Source organism: Haematobia irritans, chromosome 5 (genome assembly GCF_050003625.1).
Source record: "Haematobia irritans isolate KBUSLIRL chromosome 5, ASM5000362v1, whole genome shotgun sequence".
Lineage (NCBI taxonomy): Eukaryota > Metazoa > Arthropoda > Insecta > Diptera > Muscidae > Haematobia > Haematobia irritans.
This window is the reverse complement of record NC_134401.1, coordinates 79,824,027-79,841,687: the sequence shown is the minus strand read 5'-3', so window position 1 is coordinate 79,841,687 and position 17,661 is coordinate 79,824,027. Positions and strand designations below refer to the sequence as shown.

At 32.1% G+C, this 17,661-nt stretch overlaps 1 protein-coding gene and 1 non-coding gene across 5 annotated transcripts in view; both read left to right on the top strand.

Annotated features, from left to right (window-relative positions):
• The window catches only part of Trpm (transient receptor potential cation channel, subfamily M), a 521,822-nt gene that overhangs the window by 261,882 nt on the left and 242,279 nt on the right, over positions 1–17,661 (top strand). For 2 of the 4 annotated variants that reach the window (XM_075313650.1, XM_075313648.1), the window contains exons 6-7: positions 6,842–6,982; positions 16,993–17,495. In XM_075313650.1, coding sequence (XP_075169765.1) covers positions 17,448–17,495 — 48 coding nt within the window. In that variant the 5' untranslated portion in view covers positions 6,842–6,982; positions 16,993–17,447. The remainder of the gene's footprint in view (positions 1–6,841; positions 6,983–16,992; positions 17,496–17,661) is intronic. The other 2 variants (XM_075313652.1, XM_075313649.1) reach the window with 1 other exon arrangement.
• TRNAT-AGU (transfer RNA threonine (anticodon AGU)) lies at positions 9,827–9,900 on the top strand. The gene has a single exon. It is a non-coding gene; the product is annotated as a tRNA-Thr (tRNA).

Below are 17,661 nucleotides of genomic sequence, written 5' to 3'. Positions count from 1 at the left end.
ACACAAAATCAACTTTATTTATTTGTTTTTATTTATTTATAAACTAATTCATTGTTTATTTGTATTTATAATGTCGTGCAAGCAAACTTCACATATTTTTACACACTCTAGTTTGGTTCAATTTCAACAATAAGTAATCATTCCATATTTACTTCGTGCCCATCAAATGTACAAACGCAGACATCATGTAACTGCAAATAAAAATAAATTATACCATATATCAAAATGCAGAACAAAAACCAGGTATATTTTTTTCAATTACACTTTCCTTTTTGGTATTCACATAAAACCACGTGCCATTTCTGAATAAATAAATTAACACAAAACACAATAATTCCGTATTCTCCGTCCATTCCAAGAAACAATCAACACACGACTGACGCGCAAAATGAAAATCGTGTGTACCTGCTCAATGTTTTTATAAAATTCTTGTCGCTGCAAAAAAATTAAATGGTCACGAAAATAATGTACATGGTCTTTATGGCCATGTAATGGTTGTAGACATGTCTATACGTAAACTATAAAAATATTTTTTTCTCTGCAAAAAAGTAAAACAAGTATATACGGCCGTAAGTTCGGCCAGGCCGAATCTTATGTACCCTCCACCGTGGATTGCGTAGGAACTTGTACTAAAGGCTGTCATCCACAATCGAATTACTTGGGTTGCGATAACACTTGCCGATGGCAAGGTATCGTAAAACTTTTTAACACTGTCTTCTAAATTGTAAGTTAGCCCATACGGGGTATATATTAAACAAAAAAAGGCCGATTAAATACGTATATAATCTAGTTTGACAAAATTTTCTATAGAAATAAAATTTTGACAAAATTTTCTATAGAAATGAAACCTTGACAAAATTTTCTATTGAAATAAAATTTTGACAAAATTTTCTATAGAAATAAAAATTTGACAAAATTTTCTATAGAAATAAAAACTTGACAAAATTTGCTATAGAAATAAAATGTTGACAAAATTTTCTATGGAAGTAAAATGTTGACAAAATTTTCTATAGCAATACAATTTTGACAAAAATTTCTATAGAAATAAAATGTTGACAAAAATTTTGTATAGAAATGAAATTTTGACAAAATTTTGTATAGAAATAAAATGTTGACAAAATTTTCTACAGAAATAAATTTTTTACAAAATTTTCTATAGAAATAAAATTTTGACAAACATTTCTATAGAAATAAACTTTTGACAAAACTTTCTATAGAAATGAAATTTTAACAAAACTTTCTATACTAATAAAATTTGACAAAATTTTCTATGGAAATAAAGTTTTGGTAAATTGCAAAATTTTCTATAGAAATAAAATTTTGACAAAATTTTCTATGGAAATAAAATTTTGACAAACATTTGTATAGAAATAAACTTTTGACAAAACTTTCTATAGAAATGAAATTTTGACAAAACTTTCTATAGTAATAAAATTTGACAAAATTTTCTATGGAAATAAAGTTTTGGTAGATTGTTTTTGGCGATATGGACCAATTTTTGTGTAATAAGTCATCGGCTATATATAACTAAAGACCGATATGGACCAATTTTTACATGGCTGTTAGAGGCCATATATTGACAAAGTGTACCAAATTTCAACCGGATCGGATGAATTTTGCTCCTCCAAGAGGCTCCGGTGGTCAAATCTGGGGATCGGTTTATATGGGAGCTATATATAATTATGGACCGATATGGACCAATTTTTGCATGGTTGTTAGAGACCATATACTAACACCATGTCCCAAATTTCAACTGGATCGGATGAATTTTGCTCTTCCAAGAGGGTCCGGAGGTCAAATCTGGGGATCGGTTTATATGGGGGCTATATATAATTATGGACCGATATGGACCAATTTTTGCATAGTTATTAGAGGCCGTAAACTAACATCAGGTACCAAATTTCAACCGTATCGGATGAATTTTGCCCCTCCAAGAGACTCCGGAGGTCAAATCTGGGGATCGGTTTATATGGGGGCTATATATAATTATGGACCGATATGGACCAATTTTTGCATGGTTGTTAAAAACCGTATACTAAGACCACGTACTAAATTTCAACCGGATCGGATGAATTTTGCTCCTCCAAGAGGCTCCGGTGGTCAAATCTTGGGATCGGTTTATATGGGAGCTATATATAATTATGGACCGATATGGACCAATTTTTGCATGGTTGTTAGAGGCCGTATACTAACATCAGGTACCAAATTTCAACCGGATCGGATGAATTTTGCCCCTCTAAAAGTCTCCGGAGGTCAAATCTGGGGATCGATTTATATGGGGGCTATATATAATTATGGACCGATATGGACCAATTTTTGCATGGTTGTTAGAGACCATATACTAACATCAGGTACCAAATTTCAATCGGATCGGATGAATTTTGCCCCTCCAAGAGTCTCCGGAGGTCAAATCTGGGGATCGGTTTATATGGGGGCTATATATAATTATGGACCGATATGGACCAATTTTTGCATGGTTGTTAGAGACCGTATACTAAGACCACATACCAAATTTCAACCGAATCGGATGAATTTTGCTGCTCCGGGAGGCTCCCCAAGCCAAATTTGGGGATCGGTTTATATGGGGGCTATACGTAAACGTGGTCCGATATGGCCCATTTTCAATACCATCCGACCTAAATCAATAACAACTACTTGTGCCAAGTTTCAAGTCGATAGCTTGTTTCGTTCGGAAGTTAGCGTGATTTCCACAGACGGACGGACAGCCGGACAGACGGACAGACGGACGGACGGACGGACGGACAGACGGACAGACGGACGGACGGACGGACATGCTTAGATCGACTCAGAATTTCACCACGACCCAGAATATATATACTTTATGGGGTCTTTGAGCAATATTTCGATGTGTTACAAACGGAATGACAAAGTTAATATACCCCCATCCTATGGTGGAGGGTATAAAAATTGAATGGTCAGATACATGATTTTCCTGACCATATAATGGTCTCAAATTCTATCATTTAAATAATAGAACATGTTTGCGGCATTTGAGAACCATTTAAATGCTTATTGCCAACATATATTTTTCTCCGCTCGAAAATTATTTTTACAAAGACAAAATACATGGTTTTCGCGACAATTACATACTCTAAATAAGCATTAAATGGATGCGGCAACCATGTCCAAACATGTTTTTTCTGTGCGTGTATTTTTCATCGTGTTAAAAATGTCGAATTTTGTACCAGAAAGTGATGATTTGCGGAAAGCATTGATTTTTTGTTTTCATTTGAAGAAAAGTGCTGCAGAGTCGCATCGAATGCTTGTCGAGGCATACGGTGATCATGCTCTATCGGAAGCAACATGTAAAAGATGGTTTCAACGGTTCAGAAATAATGATTTTGATGTGAGAAATGAAGAACGTGGAAGACCACGAAAAAAGTTTGAAGACGCCGAATTGGATGGAGATGCCACTTTGAGTCAAAAGCAAATGGCTGCAATTTTTTTTTTTTTTTTTTATGTTCAGTTGTAAATTCTTATACCCCGAGAAGAAATCAGTATTAGTAAAATTCCGTACCTAATTCTAGCTAAAAAACTATTTCTAACTGCTTTCTCTTTAGGATTTTTCCTTTAGTTTAGAAGCCCCTGTTTTCAGGTGTAACAAACTTTATGGTTCGCGGATTGATTCTTCGTCTGAACGAAAGGTAAAATTTGAAAAAATTATACAGGGCTGTTCTGACAAACGGATTCGCAAAAATTTTGCGAATGCAAGAAACCAGAGAATTATTTTTATTTTTTGGAGTTAGTCTTTGTTAACTTTTTTCGAATCGTATGAAAGTTAACGTTTATTTTAGAAAGTCTTGTGATCACAGTTGCCACACACTCAAAAAAAAAGTGAACTCTCTATTTCACTAAAGCCAATTTAACTTTATTTTAGTTCATGGAATTATTATGTTTGGAGAAAGTTTCCTTTACTCCAATAATTTTTTGTTTACGTTAGTTAAATTAACTAAAAGCCGGGAAAAAATTATACACAAACGAAGTTTTACTAAATTCGTACTTCTCACAAAATAGTTCATTATTTCTTAAAATTTGTAAATTTTACTACAACAGCGTCCATCATGAACTTCGTATGTCACTAAAGACATTCTTGCAATTTTGAACTCCAAGTTTTTCCTTCAAACTACAAAATTTTCTTTAACAAGTGAAAAAACTTAGTTATGTCTAATAAATTTTCTTGAATTTGTCGAAAAATATTTACTTATTTTTATGAAATCGGCGGAAATGCCAACGTTTGTAATACTCTTTAGTTAAAATTTTCAACAAATATTCAAAATTTTCTAAAATTAACCGAAAGTTTTCTTCCTGATGGGTTCACTGTGTTTTCAGTACACTTGGTAGAATTCTACCAAACTTGGTAGTTTTTTTACTGTTTGACAGATTGGTAGAATTCTTTACATTTTGGTAGATTTGGCAAATATTCCTCATCTAAAGGGTGATTTGTTAAGAGCTTGATAACTTTTAAAAAAAAAAAAAAACGCATAAAATTTGCAAAATCTCATCGGTTCTTTATTTGAAACGTTAGATTGGTCCATGACATTTACTTTTTGAAGATAATTTCATTTAAATGTTGACCGCGGCTGCGTCTTAGGTGGTCCATTCGGAAAGTCCAATTTTGGGCAACTTTTTCGAGCATTTCGGCCGGAATAGCCCGAATTTCTTCGGAAATGTTGTCTTCCAAAGCTGGAATAGTTGCTGGCTTATTTCTGTAGACTTTAGACTTGACGTAGCCCCACAAAAAATAGTCTAAAGGCGTCAAATCGCATGATCTTGGTGGCCAACTTACCGGTCCATTTCTTGAGATGAATTGTTCTCCGAAGTTTTCCCTCAAAATGGCCATAGAATCGCGAGCTGTGTGGCATGTAGCGCCATCTTGTTGAAACCACATGTCAACCAAGTTCAGTTCTTCCATTTTTGGCAACAAAAAGTTTGTTAGCATCGAACGATAGCGATCGCCATTCACCGTAACGTTGCGTCCAACAGCATCTTTGAAAAAATACGGTCCAATGATTCCACCAGCGTACAAACCACACCAAACAGTGCATTTTTCGGGATGCATGGGCAGTTCTTGAACGGCTTCTGGTTGCTCTTCACTCCAAATGCGGCAATTTTGCTTATTTACGTAGCCATTCAACCAGAAATGAGCCTCATCGCTGAACAAAATTTGTCGATAAAAAAGCGGATTTTCTGCCAACTTTTCTAGGGCCCATTCACTGAAAATTCGACGTTGTGGCAGATCGTTCGTCTATTCATGATGAAATGTCAAAGCATACTGAGCATCTTTCTCTTTGACACCATGTCTGAAATCCCACGTGATCTGTCAAATACTAATGCATGAAAATCCTAACCTCAAAAGAATCACCCTTTACTAAGAGTTATATAAAAAATAAAATTTTGAAAAAAAATTTCTATAGAAATAAAATGTTGACAAAATTTTCTATAGAAATAAAACTTTGGAAAAAAGATTGTTTTTGTTTGGTAGTTTTTTGGTAAAATTTTCACCAAATTTTTCTAGATTATTTTTGGTAACCGTGCTTGTGATATACTTTGATGTCTTTTCAAGAATGTGTGATGGCTTATCTATTAGCCAATCATTTTGTTGTTATGGAAAGGAAAAAAATGTTGCCCAAAACATACACGCAAAGAAAAAAAAACGTTTGGAAAACGTGTACCGAAAACGTTTTTCTTTTGTTAGAGTTTTTTGAATTGCTTCTAAAATGTTAAACTTTTATCGCCAAAAAAATTCGTTTGTTACAAAATTTTTATTTTTTCAATAAAAAAAGTTATTTTTGAAACAACAACACAGTCCAATTCGTTTATATCAAACACTGTTCTTTTCTGACTTTAGGTCTTTAATAAGACATATCTTACAGTTCAAAATTTAATATACTACAATATAATGTTGAACATTTTTTGGGAATCTTCCGAACATATCTGGAATATATTTAAAAAAAAAAAAACAACAAAAAAAAAATTTGGTCGAAGCAGGGATCGAACCCACGACGCTTGGCATGCAAGTCGGACGTAGCAACCACTGCACCACGGTGCCAAACTAAATGTTTGTTTCTGTTAAATAAACTTTGTTTATTCGGTTCGTGGGCGCCGCAAGCTATGCTATATAAATATAACTTATATGGATATTTATCTATTGATGACCATAGTAGGTACATAGCTCAGTGGTTAGTGTGTTGGCTTACAAAGTGCATGGTCCGCGGTTCGATTCTCCGTCCAGGCGAAAGGTAAAAACTAATTTTAAAAATTTATAAAATCGTATAATTTCTTCTACATTGTTAGTATCACAGGAAAAGGTGTTAAGAACTAAAAAGCATCGTGGATGTGAGAAAGATGTGAGGGAAAATGCAATTAGCAAGAAAACAATGTTTTTTTTTTTTTGAGTTTGTCCTTATGAAATTGTTTTTACATCATGGAAAAGAATAAACGTTTATCACAAAAAGTATATACTTTTCTCTCAAATACACTTCCTTACAGCGAAAAGCAAATGAGAAACGAACTTTGTTTGTCTAAAATTTCGTTTGGGAGGAAAGAATTATTTTTTTGCGTGTAGTAATGTCTTCTTCTAATGCCGAAGACATGCTTTAAAAAATCCAACATGTCATTTTCCAAGTACAAAATTAATTAGAAACACATAAGGACTTTTTCGACAACCCATTTCAAGTAATTAAAACCCACTTTAATAGAATCCAATTTGAAATATTGGACTGTCCTTTGAACAAATGTATCATCTCTATCAAATATCAATTTATTTATTTATTTCAATTCGTACTAATATGGCAATGTTTATTATTAATTTTAATTTTAGATTTGTGTTCAAGTGCAATAATTCGAGAGCTGGAGTAAATAAACAAAATCGGCCTTCTCCATGTTGGGTAAATTTACATCGAATCATGTTCAGGTTTATCATCAGTATTCCCGTACTGTATCACTGAAGAAACCGAAAAAGGTAAGACCTCCCAATCACTTCTATTGAAATTGGTTTGCCTTTAACAATGTGCTGTCTTTTTTTTTTGTTACATTGTCCATTGCTACTTTGTATTGTCCTTCGCAAAAGAAATAAATGAGGTATAAACGTTGTTTTTTCGTCATCAAAAAGGGCTAACAGAAATGTCATTATCCTTTTTATTTATTTGTATTTTACCTCTGTTCTGTGAAAATGTGTAAATAATCAAAAAAGTCCTAAACCTCCATGGCTTTGTGCTTACTCCTTTCTACTGATATTTGTGTAGTTAATTTTGTATTCATAATTACATAAATATTTATTATGTGTTTTCAATGTGTGTCCCTATTCTTGGGAATTCCATTAGCCATTATCCTTTGACGCATTGTTTTGTCAGTCGCTGTTGCTAGTCCTTCGTCTCCTCCCCTGCCATCGACCATCAAATGGGGAGAAAACAAAATTATTTCATCAACCAATTACTTATCTGGAAGTAACCACACTCCTGTGGTTCTGGTGTCGGTGTCGATATCACAGTCATTAATCACAGCAAAAAACAAAAGAAAAAAAATCATGTTTACTCCTATCACATAACAAGGTGTCAGTAAATGGATGTCGTTAAATGGTTGAATTTACAAATGAGTTATTCAAATCAGATATAGATACTGATACAGGGATAAGGAAGGGTGGCACACGCAATTAAATTCAAATACAATGGAAGTGAACATATGTAAGTATGTAAATTATTTAATGATTTACACATATCGCAGTCCACAATTATTTCCTTAACAAGAATGTTGGTATAATCGTAAGCAATATTTGTGTGACCTCTATTACTAAAATATGGTGGCGATATAATATGAGAACGAAACGTAAATGATACACAGAAAAAAAATTCACGCAAATTTTTCCAATTAAAATCTTAATTGAGTTTTAAAAAATATTCAATTAAAAATTTAATTGATTCAACAAATTTTTAATTGAAACAAAAATCAATCACACAAATTAATAGTATCAATTAATTTTTTAATTGGATCAATTAATTTTTTAATTGACTGTCAATTAATTTTTTAATTGATACTATCATTTCTGTGATTGAAGATATTTCAATCAAAAAATTAATTGGATCAATTAATTTCGTGATTGAATCAGAAAAAAAATTTTGTGTGTGTATAATAGATACGAAATGGTATCAATTTCGTGTATTATTTATCGAAAACTGTGAAGTCAGAATGTGTGAATGTAGCTGAAGACAGAGTCGAAAAAAAATCTCAACTCTAACTCTGGAAAAACACGGAAAAAAGTCCGTAGTTCTAAATTCAGCTTATAATTCAAAATAGTTGTTTATAGGTAAATTTTATTATTATTATTTTTTTAATTTTATACAGTCCAACTACCTGTTCGTGGAATTTTCATTCGCCTCGAGACGAACCAAGCGACAAAGATCACTCGTTGAAAAGTAGAGTCTGTCGAATCACAATTAATTCGGTGTTCGATAGTAAATCCTTAAGGATGACTTCATTGCAAAATATATCTAACGTTATTTTAGTTTCACTCTAGACGAAGGATGCGAAGGATGTTGACCCAGTGAACATGGTGCGAAAAATCATATCATGGTCCTCATCTATGTTAAAATGTTATGATATTGATGAAAATAATTTTGTTTGTTTTAAAAAAAATGGTCAAAATCTAAAATGTTATGATCTAAGAGAAAATTGGGAGCCACCGAGGTGCAATGGTTAGCATGCCCGCCTTGCATACACAAGGTCGTGGGTTCCTGCTTCGACCGAACACCAAAAAGTTTTTCAGCGGTGGATTATCCCACCTCAGCAATGGTGGCGACATTTCTGAGGGTTTCAAAGCTTCTCTAAGTGGCTTCACTGCAATGTGGAACGCCGTTCGGACTCGGCTATAAAAATGAGGTCCCTTGTCATTGAGCTTAACATGGAATCGGGCAGCACTCAGTGATAAGAGAGAAGTTCACCAATGTGGTATCAAAATGGACTGAATAGTCTAAGTGAGCCTGATACATCGGGCTGCCACCTAACCTAACCTAACACCGGAAATTGATATGTTGATCTTTGTCGTTTCGATGTAAAGTAAAAATGTTTGCTTGTATGGTAACATATACAAATTAGTCGAGAATCGAACTCACGATCTCTTGTTTACTTGACAAGCGCTTTAACCAACTAAGTCACAGCGCCTTACGCGGTTATTTAAGATTCTTCTATTATTTTACCATTAAAAAAAGTTGTATCCTAATGTGCAAACAAAGAAACAATACTCTTCTCTCGAACGAAATTTTCTTTTGGAACAAATGAGACAGAATTTGTTACATACGAAGCCCTTTGCTCAAAAAGACAAAACTTCGTTTGTCTAAATCATGTTTGTGAAAAAAGAAAACTTTCCTTTCAATGTAGTCATCATTAGTTTTTTTTTTTTTTTGAAAAAAGAGAACGAAATTTAAAAAAATGAGACAATCGTGAAATCTCTTATCATAAATTCGTGTTTATTTGTTATAAAAAAAATCTTTCTAAGAATGAGGATATAGAAATATTTGCATCATATTCAAAATGTCGACTTTTTTGTTAATAGTCGATTAGTTGAATTTGATGTTTAGCAAAACCGATTTCGACTTTTTGCCAAACAGTTGATTTCCCCATTCCACATGTCATCAGTTCAATGTTTCTTTGGCAGTGATAACGAGAGTTACGGAAGGCATGTTCTTTTTTTTCTTTGTTATCTATCATCAGTTCTTTTCTAGTGATATGATAATAAAATGGCCATTGGGTAAACTTTTTTTCTTCTTTATGTTTCAATACATTTTGGAAATTTATAGATTCAACACCACAAGGCGCCGTGGCTTAGTTGGTTAAAGCGCCTGTCTAGTAAACAGGAGATCGTGAGTTCGAATCTCGCCGGGGCCTAAAGACACGTAGTCAATTTGTTTTTGTTTTAAATTTTTCTAAAAATATTGCAGTATATATTGTTTGTTCTTCATGGTTCCTTTTAAGGGACGTTTCCATATAGGTCGGTGAATTTTATTTTGACAGAACATTTTTGAGCTATTAAGTTCCCAACTGGTACGTGTGGACTAGCCAAAATGTGTGGTTATTTCTTAACAAGAATATTGTCCATTTTCGGGGGAAAAATAAAACAAACTAAAAAAATATTATATTATTTAACGAAAACATTTTTTATTATTCTTTATTTCAAAAATTTTCAACATACAATAAAATTTGGCCTCAGCGCCACTCTAGGCTTAAATGAGGCAATCTGGAAATTTTCCATAACATGTTTTTAAGAAAAAGAAAATTTTAATGTAGAAATCAAAACAAATGTAGATTTACAATATATAAATATTCAACAATTAACATTAGAAGTATCCATCAATTTTCTTGAAAATAATTCTTCAATCTTATTTTGAAATTCGATATAAAACTTTCAAGCTTTAAATAACTCGGCAAAGGATTATATTCAAAAGCTCCAATAAATTCAATTCGTTGCTTAGTTAACTCCAATCTGCACCTCACGACGCTGAGGTCAGATTGATTCCTGGTCTGAAAAGCTGTCTGATTTCGATAAAACTGAATCGTGTGAAATCCTATTGAATGGAGTACCTTGAACATGTATAGCAATAGTTTATATTTAAATAACGTTTTTATCGGTAAATAATGCCACTTGCTACGATCGAATATAAAAGTTTAGCTGAAAACGTAATAGGCAAATTAAATACAGCTTTCACGGCTCGATTTTGCAATATTTGCAAACATTTAAGTGTTGTCGAATTTTTGTAACCATATACAAGCGTCGAATAATCAAGATGACAAGATAAAAGAACGATAAACACACATTTTTGTATTTGTATCCAAAACATACATACACTCAACAGTTAGCCCACCATGAATGAATGTTTTGGTTCATTTTATAAAAGTTTGGTTAATTTTAGAAAATTTTAACCAAACTATATAACAAACTCCGATATCAAGCCAATTTCACAAAAATACGTAAATATGTTTCCACAAATTTAGGAAAATCCAATAGACATAATTATTTATTTTTTTCACTTTATAAAGAAAATTTTGTACTTTGAAGGAACAAATTGTAGAGCAACATTACAAGTACCACTTTAGTGCCATACGAAGTTCAAGATGGGAACATTTGTGGTAAAATTTACCAACTTTAAGAAATTATATTTTGTGGGAAGTACGAATTTACTAACCCATATTCATAAAAAGGAAACTTTTAACCTACTATTACCATACAAATTCCTTCGATAAACTGTCAATAAATAATTACGAATACGAATAAATCTTTAAGCTTCATTTGTGTATAATTTTTGACCCATTTTAGTTAATTTAACTGACGTAGAAAAAATTATTCAAGACAAGGAAACTTCCATGAACTAAAATAGAGTTAAATTGCTTCAGTGGCCAGAGAGTTCACATTATTTGAGTGTATGATATTATTTGTAAATTATAAAAAAAAAAAAAAACATAATAAACTGCCCTAAAATAAATTAAATTTAAATATATTAAATTTTAGAAAAAAAATAAACGAGATGCAATTAAAATAAAATAAATTAAATTGAATTGAATAATAAAAAAAAATATTTTATTAGTATATTACTTGAGTAATTTGTACAAATTTAAGATATTATACAAAATGAAACTAATATTTATTTGCACTTTGAGTAAAGTAAAACAAGTGCTATGTTACAAATTTATTTTATTGAGATTGAAATAATTTAATTATGAATTATATTAAGGTAAAAAAATATATTAAAAAATATTGTGACAATAAAACCAAGTTCAAACAAAAAAGTATAATTTAAATAAAATTATAAGAAAAATAATATTATTAATTATTAAATTTAATCAAATTATACGTTTATGTTATTACGAATGAGTCCTATCTATCCCTCAGTGAAGCTTTCTCGAACAGAAAATAAGAAATTTCCATTTATAGTTAACAACAAGTATATACGGCCGTAAGTTCGGCCAGGCCGAAGCTTATGTACCCTCCACCATGGATTGCGTAGAAACTTCTACTGAAAACTGTCATCCACAATCGAATTATTTGGGTTGCGGTAACACTTGCCGATGGCAAAGTATCTTATAACTTCCTACCACCGTCTTCTAAATTTTATTTTATTTGGTATTTAGTCCATACGTAGTATATATTAAACTAAAAAAGGCCGATTAACTACGTATATAATTAAGTTTAAAGTTTCTATAGAAATAAAATTTTGACAAAATAAAATTTTACAACATTTTCTATAGAAGTAAATTTGGAAAATATTTTCTATAGAAATAAAATTTGGAAAAAATGTTCTATAGAAATAAAATTTTGATAAAATTTTCTATAGAAATAAAATGTTGACAAAATTTTCTATAGAAATAAAATTTTTACAAAATTTTGTATAGAAATAAAATTTTGACAAAATTTTCTATAGAAATAAAATTTTGACAAAATTTCCTATAGAAATAACATTTTGACAATGTTTTCCATAAAAATAAAATTTTGAAAGATTATTTTTGGCTCGAGTGGCAACCATGAATATGAACCGATATGGACCAATTTTTGTGTCATTGGGGATCGGCTATATATAACTATAGACCGATATGGACCAATTTTGACATGGATATTAGCGGCCTCATACTAACACCACGTTGCAAATTTCAACCGGATCGGATGAATTTTGCTCCTCCAAGAGGCTCCGGAGATCAAATCTGGGGGACGGTTTATATGGGGCTATATATAATTATGGACCGATATGGACCAATTCTTGCGTGTTTGTTAGAGACCACATTCTAACACCATGTTCCAAATTTCAACCGGATCGGATGAATTTTGCTCCTCCAAGAGGCTCCGGAGGACATATCTGGGAATCGATTTATATGGGGGCTATATATAATTATGGACCGATATGGACCAATTTTTGCATGGTCATTAGAGAATATACCAACACCATGTACCAAATTTCAGCTGGATCGGATGAAAGTTGCTTCTCTTAAAGGCTCCGCAAGCCAAATCGGGGGATCGGTTTATATGGGGGGCTATATATAATTATGGACCGATGTGGACCAATTTTTGCATGGGTTTTTAGAGACCATATACTAACACCATGTACCAAATTTCAGCCGGATCGGATGAAATTTGCTTCTCTTAGAGGCTCCGCAAGCCAAATCGGGGAATCGGTTTATATGGGGGCTATATGTAATTATGGACCGATATGGACCAATTTTTGCATGGCTGCCATATACTAACACCATGTAACAAATTTCAGCCGGATCGGATGAAATTTGCTTCTCTTAGAGGCCTCGCAAGCCAAATCGGGGGATCGGTTTATATGGGGGCTATATATAATTATGGACCGATATGGACCAATTTTTGCATGGTTGTTGGAGACCATATACTAACACCATGTACCAAATTTCAGCCGGATCGGATGAAATTTGCTTCTCTTAGAGGCCTCGCAAGCCAAATCGGGGGATCGGTTTATATGGGGGCTATATATAATTATTGACCGATGTGGACCAATTTTTGTACGGTTGTTAGAGACCATATGCTTACATTCTGTACCAAATTTCAGGCAGATCGGATGAAATTTGCTTCTCTTACAGGCCTCGCAAGCCAAATTTGGGGGTCCGTTTATATTGGGGCTATACGTAAAAGTGGACCGATATGGCCCATTTGCAATACCATTCGACCTACATCAATAACAACCACTTGTGCCAAGTTTCAAGTCGATAGCTTGTTTCGTTCGGAAGTTAGCGTGATTTCAACAGACGGACGGACGGACGGACATGCTCAGATCGACTCAGAATTTCACCACGACCCAGAATATATATACTTTATGGGGTCTTAGAGCAATATTTCGATGTGTTACAAACGGAATGACAAAGTTAATATACCCCCATCCTATGGTGGAGGGTATAAAAAATATTTTATTGGTATATTACCTGAGTAATTTGTACAAATTTAAAATATTATACAAAATGAAACTAATATTTATTTGCACTTTGAGTAAAATAAAACAAGTGCTATGTTAAAAATGTATTTAAAAAAAATTAATGAATTAAAAAGAAAAATAAACAACTAAATTGAGATTGAAATAATTTAATTATGAATAATATTAAGGTAAAAAAAAATATATTAAAAAATATTGTGACAATAAAACCAAGTTCAAACAAAAAAGTATAATTTAAATAAAATTAAAAAAAATAACATTATTAATTATTAAATTTAATCAAATTACACATTTATGTTATTACGAATGAGTCCTGTCTATCCCTGAGTGAAGCTTTCTTGAACAGAAAATAAGAAATTTCCATTTATAGTTAAGAAAAATTGTAATAACTGAAATATGCATCTAGTTAATGAACACTACATGAGAAAAGTGTAATTTAATGAAATTCATTAAAATAAAATTAAGAAACATTAAAAAACAGTAACTAAAATCGAATGATTTTATTGAAGTTGAATTAATATAAATTAGCATAACATATAAGCAAAATTAAATTAATATGAATTCGATTTAACTTAATTTTATTTAGATAAAGGAAATTAAATTGCGTTGAATAAATTCAATTAATTTTAATCAAATTGAATTCAATTCAATAGCTTAAATTAAATTACTTTGGAATAAATTATAAGAGAATAATTTAGATTTAATTAAATTACTTTCTGCTTTATTAAACTAAATTTAGAAAAACTAAATTTAAGTTAGACTAAAGTAAAATTCGATTAAAATAACTTAAATGAAAAGTTTAGTTTAAGCGAAATTTAGAATCTATTTAAGTCAAATTAGATAAAATATAGTTAACCAAAATTGAGTTAAAGTAGTTAAATTCAAGTCAAAATAAGTTATATGTATTATTTGTTATTTCAATTGATTAAATTATTCTAAATCCAATTATACTAAACTCGATTAATTAATACACATTAGATTACAATACACTTAATTAAAAACAATTTTTATGTAATGACCTGAATTTTATTAAACTAAAAATTGTAAAAAGTTATAAATCAAAATAAAATGGTCAATTAAAAATTAAGTAGATTTAAATCTGATATAAATTATTTTACTTATAGTTGAGTTTATTTCAGTTAAAACAAATTAATACCAATTTTATTTGTTCGAAGGGACTTTTATATCATCTCAATAATGGTAGTTTGTGACATCCTGTACTAATGAGCACAGGAAGTTTTAATACATCATGTTTGAGACCCGGTAAAATATGGAGTTATGTAATAAAAAAAATTAATTACGACATATAAGAGGGTTAATATCGGCAAAGTGAAAACTGCGACAAAGATTTAAATTTTTTTAATCCGGACTTCGGATGGTAAAATATACAGCATATCCTAAAGATTTTCTCAACTGAAAATATATAAACCCCAGGACCGGTACAAGCACGCAGAGAAGGAATATGATCACCTCAAACATGTTTCAAGAGCAAAATGTTTTTTTTTGTATGGTGACCATGTAACATGTTTGTCACTAAAATGTTATTTTCTCGTCAAATATAACCTGCTTGCCGAAATCAGATACATGATTTCCGAGGAAATAACATGGTTGCGAAAACCATGTTACATGGTCACCACCCAAAAATAACATTTTGCTCTTAAAACAGGTTTCAGTTGATCATATTCCTTCTCTGGGTGGGAGTGGGCATTTATTTGTATGGACCTATCCCAGATCTGGTAAAAACGGCTACTCTACCATGGGTTTGTCATTGACGGGGCAAAACTCATAGAAAAATTACTTTCCGCCAGAACGAAATTTTCAGACAAACTAAATTCCATTTTATTACAAAGTATTTTCTTTACAAGCAAATAAACTCGAATTTATGACAAACTTTTGCAACGATTCTCAGTTATCTTTTTTATTTGCATTTAAATAATGTTTTGTAGCGCCGAAAGAACATTTCTTTTGTCAAAAATTTCGTTCCTCAGAAAAAAAAAACTCTTCCCTCAGTGTATATGGCATGACTTGGACTCATTCCAAAGTACACGTATCGGAACAGCCCTAAGAACCAGTCTTCGACAAACTCTTAAGAACCTGTTTCATTTCGAATGTGAACCAGATATGTAGTCAGAAAACGTTTTACTATATATATAAAACAAATGATAATTCTTCAGTATGTGTATAGATCCAATAAGATTTTAATATGAAGAGGGTATACATAGATATATAATATATATGAAAGTTTAAAAATTGCGATAATTCAAATTGGACATTTGAATCATTTTTCTGTAAGAATTATTACTCAAAATGTCGTACAGGACTAAATCCTCTTTGAAGATTTAACCGGCCGAATTTTATATTCAATGGTGATTAAGCGAAATCCTCCTTTATTAATAGAGGTCAATATTCCATCGTATTTCTATGGTCACAAATTGGTTTTTGGCTTTATTTTAAATTTTAGCATTGTTGAAGGAATCGTTTCAACAGTGTTTATTTTCTTCTTTACAATTTACAGCCAATTCATTGAAACTGTTTTTGTTTTTTGATCATTCGACGTTATAAAGATGCCTGAAATAAAATGCAACACATTGTGCGAAAATATAAATTGAAAACCAAATGTTCAATCGTCTGGATTTGATTACCTTTCTCCAGTCAAGCAGTGATATAAAATTGATTCGTTTTTTGGCAACACCTGACAAAACAATACGAGCAAAGATAAACGGTGGATTTGTGAATTACAGTGAATTCCATTTTCCAAAATCAGCCTCTTTGCTTTGATTTCACTACGTACATTTAGTGTGGGTGGTTATTATCTTTGTTTTGATGTTCAATTTTTTTTTCTTTCATATATTTTTGGTAAGGAGCAAGGACAACACAAGAAGGATAAAATCCAAAGTAGCTTATGATAAAATCAGTAGCAATGCATGCACTTCAATAAATATGCAAATTTTAATAATTTGCAATTTAAACCGATTACATTGTTTTTTCTTTCATCTCTTTTTCTACTCTCGTTTTGTTTTTTTTGTGCTGCACATATCTTCTCTAGCTCCAGACACATAAAGGACAAGTGCTATCGAGTGCAACATAAATAAAGCCAACCACTCGTGTCATTTATTTGGTATTCCCTTCCCCGTGCCGCGGCGCTACGCACTAAAGCCAAGACCTCCCAGTCTATATGAGCCTGGAAGAAAACTGTCGAGTATTACATTTATTTCTATAGCTGCGGGTGATAGTGGTTTCATGAACAAACCGGAAATCCAATTTGCCTTTTGTGGCGAGAAACAACATTCTGGCCATCCCTCCGTCCTTGCAGAGCTCGCGAATATCTCGTGAAGAATCAGAGACAAACACACAAAACGGAAATAGTCTCTATTTCATTGGGCGAGATACGTGGGGACCAAGACGGCAGTCTTCAGGGTGAAGAACGACAGGCAACGTGAACGAGTGGGAGTGGTGGCGTTTTGTAAAAAGAAAATTCCAAATATTCCGCAATTCCGGAATATGTTGAAACCTAAACGTCAAGCGAAACAGAAACCTAAAGCAAAACCGGTAAGCTTGTAACCACACTAAAAGCCAACATTCCCTGACCCCCTCCCTTTTCCAAATTCCCAATCAAGTTTCGTAAATGCGTTTAATTTTAGTTTTGCTATTTTCATTTTATTCCTATTTCCTGTTTTTCCCCCTAAAAGTCCTTGGCAGTTTGAAAAGATGGGAC